The sequence below is a fragment of the Vicia villosa genome, linkage group LG7 (assembly GCF_029867415.1).
Source record: "Vicia villosa cultivar HV-30 ecotype Madison, WI linkage group LG7, Vvil1.0, whole genome shotgun sequence".
NCBI lineage: Eukaryota > Viridiplantae > Streptophyta > Magnoliopsida > Fabales > Fabaceae > Vicia > Vicia villosa.
The window spans coordinates 53,035,629-53,042,470 of record NC_081186.1 but is presented as its reverse complement, the minus strand read 5'-3'; the positions used below and the strand labels follow the sequence as shown (position 1 = coordinate 53,042,470).

General features: G+C 34.4%; 1 protein-coding gene across 1 annotated transcript; it reads right to left on the bottom strand.

Moving 5' to 3' along the window:
* Positions 1-406: 406 nt before the first annotated feature.
* On the bottom strand, positions 407-1,983 carry LOC131620577 (RING-H2 finger protein ATL52-like). Its single transcript, XM_058891702.1, has one exon. The coding sequence runs from the start codon at positions 1,534-1,536 to the stop codon at positions 472-474; it is 1,065 nt and encodes a 354-aa protein (XP_058747685.1). The 5' UTR covers positions 1,537-1,983; the 3' UTR covers positions 407-471.
* Between the last annotated feature and the right edge of the window lie 4,859 nt (positions 1,984-6,842).

Sequence of the window (6,842 nt, the reverse complement as noted above, 5' to 3'; positions counted from 1 at the left end):
GGAGAAACCCCATTCAAGTCCACACATGCATATTTTTCTCCTACCTATCCGTACACTAGAATATTTGTTGGCCTAAGTATCGATCTCTCATCATATGGGCCAGTCGAGAAATTTACAGACGATTTTTTCTTCAGAGATACTTTGGTACGCCGAAATATATCGAATAAGACATCCTTAACAAAGTCATATAAATATTTGAAGTCTTAAAGTTTCTTACAATGAATCGTCTGTTCCCCAAATATATCCAAACACGTCTTGTAATAAATAAGACAAATCTCATAAAAAACAAGTAAGAGAATCATAAGACGTTATCTAAAGATATTATGGTATTCTATTTGTGACATTGTTGGCCTTACAAATATACCAAAATAAACTAGTAACATTTATGACAGCTACACACAAAAAATTGATTTATCTCATTATTAATAATATATCGTCAAAAAGATAAAAATAAACATAGAACATAAATTTTCAAACAGGGAAAATTTCATGGTTTCTTCTTCCTCTATCTGTTTTACCAAGTGAAAATCTTCCACTAGAAAATGATCTCTTCATTGCAATTGGACTCTTAACACAATGCAACACCTTTCTTTTGTACCTTGACTTACTACTTTCTCCTCTTAGTCTCTTTGATGAATCCATTGAACATCCTTCTTCACAAAAATCTCCATCTTCATTCATATTCAACACATCACCAATTGAAAAACCATTTTGAAGTGAATGATCCATAGAAACTGACCTACACACCTCATCTCTAATTTCAATTATTCTTTCTCTCCCACCTTGCAAATTACACAAATCACTAAAAGCGCGCAACGAAAGCGCCTTCGAATCAACTCTTCTATGATGATGCATCCTTGTTTCTTCCACAACAATTTGCTCATCTTCTAAAAAAGTTTCATTTCTTGCAGGAAACTCAATAACCGTTGCCGGAACTGGAACTGAAACATGCAGTGTTGAAGCATTCAAAGTGAATATGTTAGCGCGACATAGAGGACAAGACGAGTTCGATTTGAGCCATGTGTCGATACAAGGAAGATGAAAAACATGGTTACACATTGGTAAAAGCCTAACACTTTCATCATCTTGAAACTCACTTAAACAAACGGAACAATCAGTGACAGTACCAACAAAAAAACCGTCGCCTTTTCTGTATTTGAAAACTGCAATGGACTTAATCTGAACATCATCTAAGCCAAAAGTCGAAACTTGACAGTTTTCGCGCCGATTTTGCGTGAATTCGTCAACCGGGTCAGTGCTATTTCTCCCCGAGGATTCTCTCCGACCACAGTATTTGGATATTAGAGTATAGTAAGTTAGTAACAGGAAAGCCGTGGCTAAAATTCCCATGATAGCAATAACAAGAGGAGAAAAATATGGTTTTGAATCATCATCAGGGTATTGAAACGTTGGTGGTGGAGGAGGAGGATAAACTATGTAGCACCATTGTGGACAGTACATGCTACAAAAACCTTGTGAACAGTCCTTACTGTTTAGGTAAGGAATCCATGTTGTCGGATAATCGGGTCGGGCCATGGAGACACTAGGTTAACAGGTTTGATGGTTCAAACCGAATCGCATCGCAGTTAAATACAAACAAGAGTTATATAATACTAGAGAAAAAGTTTCATGTTGAAGCTATGATTAAAGGGATATATTGGTGTTGAAGATTATGTGTGGTAGAGAAAGGAGAAAGAAGAGATGGCACAGAAAAACTTGCAAGATGGAAACAAATTTGTTTGGAAGGAAAAGAAAACGTGAGAAAGAGGTAAGAGGCTTAGATGGAAAGCAAGACAAAGACAAGGGAAACGGGATCTATGATGGGAACAATTTAACTTTTCTTTTGCTTATTGCAACTTTTTCTTTTTCTTTCGTAGCTTTCTTTTTTCTATAGTATAGTTCATCTTTCTTGGTTAGAAATGTTTGTTGACTAGTTAATGAGGTGTGTGCTAGTGTACTTGTGTTGGTTGAGAAATTTATTAACATGATCAATTATTTCTGTTTATGTGTTTTTTTATGTCTATGAATTCTCATACGTTGCAAATTTTCTACCTTAATTCAACAATTACGTTAGAGATTGTTATGTTAACATCACACCTGTATAAATTTTAGTTAGACATTAATAATTTAAAAAATTTAAATTTACATGAGAATTCTTACAATCATGGGGTCCAACACAAAAGACATGGCAATGATTAGGGAACAAGTGAAACCTCAATCAAATACGGAGTATGTGATCCTAGCCTCTAACTAATCTTCCACCATCATATCTAACCAAATAACGATTCTTACAATGTGTTGTATTAATCGGAATCGATTTTAACCGTTCACCCTATATAAGTTTCACATGCGCTAGTTTTAGGTGTTTTTTCACTCTTACTCTAAATTGCTTTTCGAACATTTCACTTATTTGACAGGGGACCCACTTTCACATTTATTGTTTTGTTTGGCAGAGGAAGTGTTTACCAGAGGCATTTCCAAGTCACATTCTTTTTATTGATGATATCCTTTTTTTTTTCAAAGGTACTACTTCTAACATTCAAAGTCTCACTTTTATTTTCTCTAGGTATACTTAGGTATCTAGATAGATTTTTAGCATTGCTAAATCAAATATTTTTGCGTCAATATGAGTACATTTAGACTCCACAATATTGTGGGATCTAATGGTTTCTCCTAAGGCATTTTGCATTTCAATTACCTTGGAGTACCTATTTTCAAACACAGAGTCAGGGTTAGACACCTCCAGCGCATTGTAGACAAGATGATTAGTAAATCGTCAGCTTGGAAGGTCTCTCTTTTCTCTACTATAGGCAGGGCTTTGTTAGTTCAAACTATGTTTCTAAATATGATAACTCATTATATTTTTGTTTATTCTTGGCTCATTTCTCTCTTGAGGTTTATTGAATTAGCTTCCAGGAACTTAATATAGAGTAGTGCTGTTAGCAAGAGAAAATTGGCGACATTTTCTAGGAAGAAGGTATGCCAACCCAAAACTTCACATGGCCTAGGTCTCATGTATGTCATTTGTCAAAATGAGACCTCTACCCTCAAGTTGGGGTAGGACTTGGACGCTTTTAAGGAATATTAAACATGTTTACTTATGGGAAGAGTTAATAGACCAACATCATTTATAAACCATCACATTCCTTCTTTAATTTGACAGGGTATGAAGTTTGAGAACAACACTATCTAAAGCCACTCTAGTTGGATTCTTGGGGATTGGAGGAGCATCAACTTCTAGAAAGATTCTTGGTGTGGTGGACCTCTTATTAATGAGTTGCATTTAGATTCCCTTCCATCAAAGTTCAACCTCAACACCAAAGTTTTTGACTTCTGTAATCATAACGATTGGTCCTTCCCAACTGCTTGGCATGATATTTTCACTTCCTTGAAGACGGAGTGAATTCCATAACTTCTTCTATTGACAATAATGATCAAATGATTTGGATGACTCCTCGCACAAGGAATTTGTCTTTTAAAGAAACTTATATTTTTAAAAATCGATTGTATCCATCTCTGTCTTGGGCAAAGGACATATGGTATGAAGACATATAACTCTTTCAAAATCATTAGTGATATGGAGATTAATGCATGATAAGTTGCCAGGTAATGCTTATCTCCAAAATAGAGGGTGTGTTTTGGCATATGTCTATTCTCTATGCAATAAAAGTTATGAGACCTCTCACCACCTCTTCTCTCTTGTGCTTTTGCTATCAAAATTTAGTCTTGGTCGAGCATAATCATTAACTCTAATATGCAATTCAATTCTTCTGATGATTTATGGTCATTTTGCAGTAACAATAAATCCCTTTAATGTGCCTTAACTCTCAAAGCTTTGATCACTTTTTTGATCAATGTCATTTGGGTTGCAAGAAATTCAATCCGACTCAAAGATAAGGAGATGTTTTTCAATTCAATTTGTTCTCAAATCAAGCCGCAGGTCAAGCTAACAAGCACTAACACCAAGCTAACTTTAAGAGCCTCCTGGGATGATTTATGTTCTCCTTAAGGTTTTCAACATTCCAATTCACCTTCCTAGAGCCCCAACCATCAAAGTGGTTATTTGGTGTCATCCTTCCAAATATTGGATTTAGTGTAATGTTGATGGAGCTCACTCCCCCAATTCTAGTGTTGCGGGCTATGGAAGTATTAATAGAGATAATAATGGTCTATTCATCTTAGCCTTTGTTAAATTTCTTATGCGGGAAAAATTTTTTGTTAGCTAAATTTTGTGGGGGTGTCAAGAGCAATAGAGATAGCGAAAATCAAAAGTTGGCCTAGGCTTTGGGTGGAGTCAGATTCTCTTATGATGGTCTAGACTTTTCTTTCTACCAAACTTGACTCTTGACTCTGCGCCTTGGCAAATTAAAACCAAATGACATGTTTGCATTAACATGTTTTCTAACATGTCTTTCTTTATTAAATACATATATGGAAAAAAATAATTGTGTGAATTGTTTTGCAATTATAAACCGCACATCTACATCGTTAACGTATTTTGATTTTTTACTCTTGAGCATTAGAAATGACTAATTTAAAAATATGTTAGATTTTTTTTTTTTTCAATTCAAATTCTTTTGAGTTCTTAGTGGGTTTTGGATTAGTCCACCCACTTCTTTTTGTATCAATTTTCTTTTAATATATTTTAGTTTTATAAAAAAATTGATTTGAATATTGAAGTTTTAACTTTACAAATCTACTCTAATATGCTATATTGAAAAGACTCAACACCGCATTGGAAGATGTCTTTCCAAGGTTTCTTATTCTTGATTCTACCTTGACAGATCACAATCTAATTGTTATCAATGTTGATGCCTAGGTGAATGCGGTAAATCTAGAATGTAGTGAATCTCATGCACTCAGTTTAAGTCATTTGTGCAATAAAAACTATAAGATTAAGATTTTTTATTAATTGTTGCAATGCTATGTGTGGAGCTGATTTGGCCGTCAAGTTAGTTGTACCTGACATATAAGAAGTTAAGTTATAATAGTAAATTTTGTACTTTTTGGATTAAATGCATCACTTAGGCTAGGCTAGTAACAGTGAGCATAAATTAAACCAAAAAAAAAAGTTGTTAAATATTAGAGAAATTTGTTTATTTTTAGTTGTGCCATGTGGTACGACAATGTTCACTGAAAAAGATAATTTGCATAAATTAATTTGGAATCTATCTATTTGTTGGGACACTTGAACTTTTGCTATTTAGTGGTAAAATATGGCTATGGTGCTTTGTTGTCGCTTTCTCTTTTTTGTTTTGGGAATTTAGCATAACTATTTTTCTTTTATTCTACTTTGCATATATTCTCCTCCCACGATCCTAACAGTTGGTATATTTCTATTCAAGTTTGGGACTAACTTATGCGTAAAGATATATTTCAATACTTAAGCTATAATAGTAAAGGTGTTAGACTACTTTTACTTTAAGAAAACAATCATAACTAAATATAAAAATAGAATTGCCTTGGCACTTTGTATGGCATATAAAAAGAGTTTATGTTGGGGACTTATTATGAGCATAGATACAAAGTTAAGGAGTATTCACCTTTGTGACAGATATATCATTTGTCTACCTAAAATCTTAAGGTAATAGGTGAGTGGGTTCTCCCACTTATAAAGGTTCAAGTCACCACATTCCTATCCAATGTGATACTGTTTACTCACACTTGTATTATTATTTTAATACTCCCCTCAAGTGTGAGTCCACAATACTCCCCATTACTAACACTTGTACCATTGTTATCTCTTCTTTGACATTTAGATACAAGTAAGTCGGTCCTTTTCTCAAATCAAAGGCTCATGATATCATTTTTTGAAGGAGTTTTTTCACTGGGGAGCATTGATACATAGTGTAGGACTAGACACCTTTGTGAGAGACTCACCACTTATTCACCCAAGGTTTTGGATGAATAAGTGGTATGTCTCTCACAAAGGTGTCTAGTCCTACACTATGTATCAATGCTCCCTAGTGAAAAAACCCCTCCAACAAATGGTATCACGAGCCTTTGGTTCGAGAAAAGGAACGACTTACTTGTATTGAAATGTCCAAGAATAGGTGTCTCGTTGCCCAATAAGAGGTAACAGCGATACAAGTGTAAGTGAGGGGGAGCATTATGGACTCACACTTGAGGGAGAGTGTTAGAATAATAATGCAAGTGTGAGTAAGTGGGGAAATAGTCCCATATTGGATAGGAATGTGGTGACTTGAGAATATATAAGTGAGAGAACCCACTCACCTATCACCTTAATGTTTTGGGTGAATAAGTGTTGTGTCTTCCACAAAGGTGCATAGTCCCACACTATGTATCAATGCTCCCTAGTGAAAAACACTATTGTAGAGATAATTATAGATTATTGAGATAATTATGAGTTGTTGAGAGTATAACTCATATTATTAAGATAATTATGCATTATTGAGTTAACTATAGGTTGTTAAGGGTATAGCTCATATTGTTGAGATAATTATGGGTAGAGATAATTATTTCTTGAGGGAAAGTAGGATTAGGGCTTTAGACAATTATTTTATATAATTATATCGGACTTGTAACATTGTAATTCAATCAATTCATAAGACATAAATAAAGGAAACTATAGTCACTCTACAGTCGCAGGGTAGGCATCATTAGATGAACTGCGTGAACAAAATTTTTGTGTGTTTCTCTCTACTATGACATGTATTTGTATTACTGTTATAACAAGTATCAAATGACGCTTAATCCTGGAGGTGCAAAATTCAAAGTGACTGAGTTCGACAGAACAAGAAATTTTGATTTATGACAAAGGAGGATTAAGGATATGTCGGCTAAAAAAAATTTTAGAAGGTGCTTCGTGATGAGAAACCGAC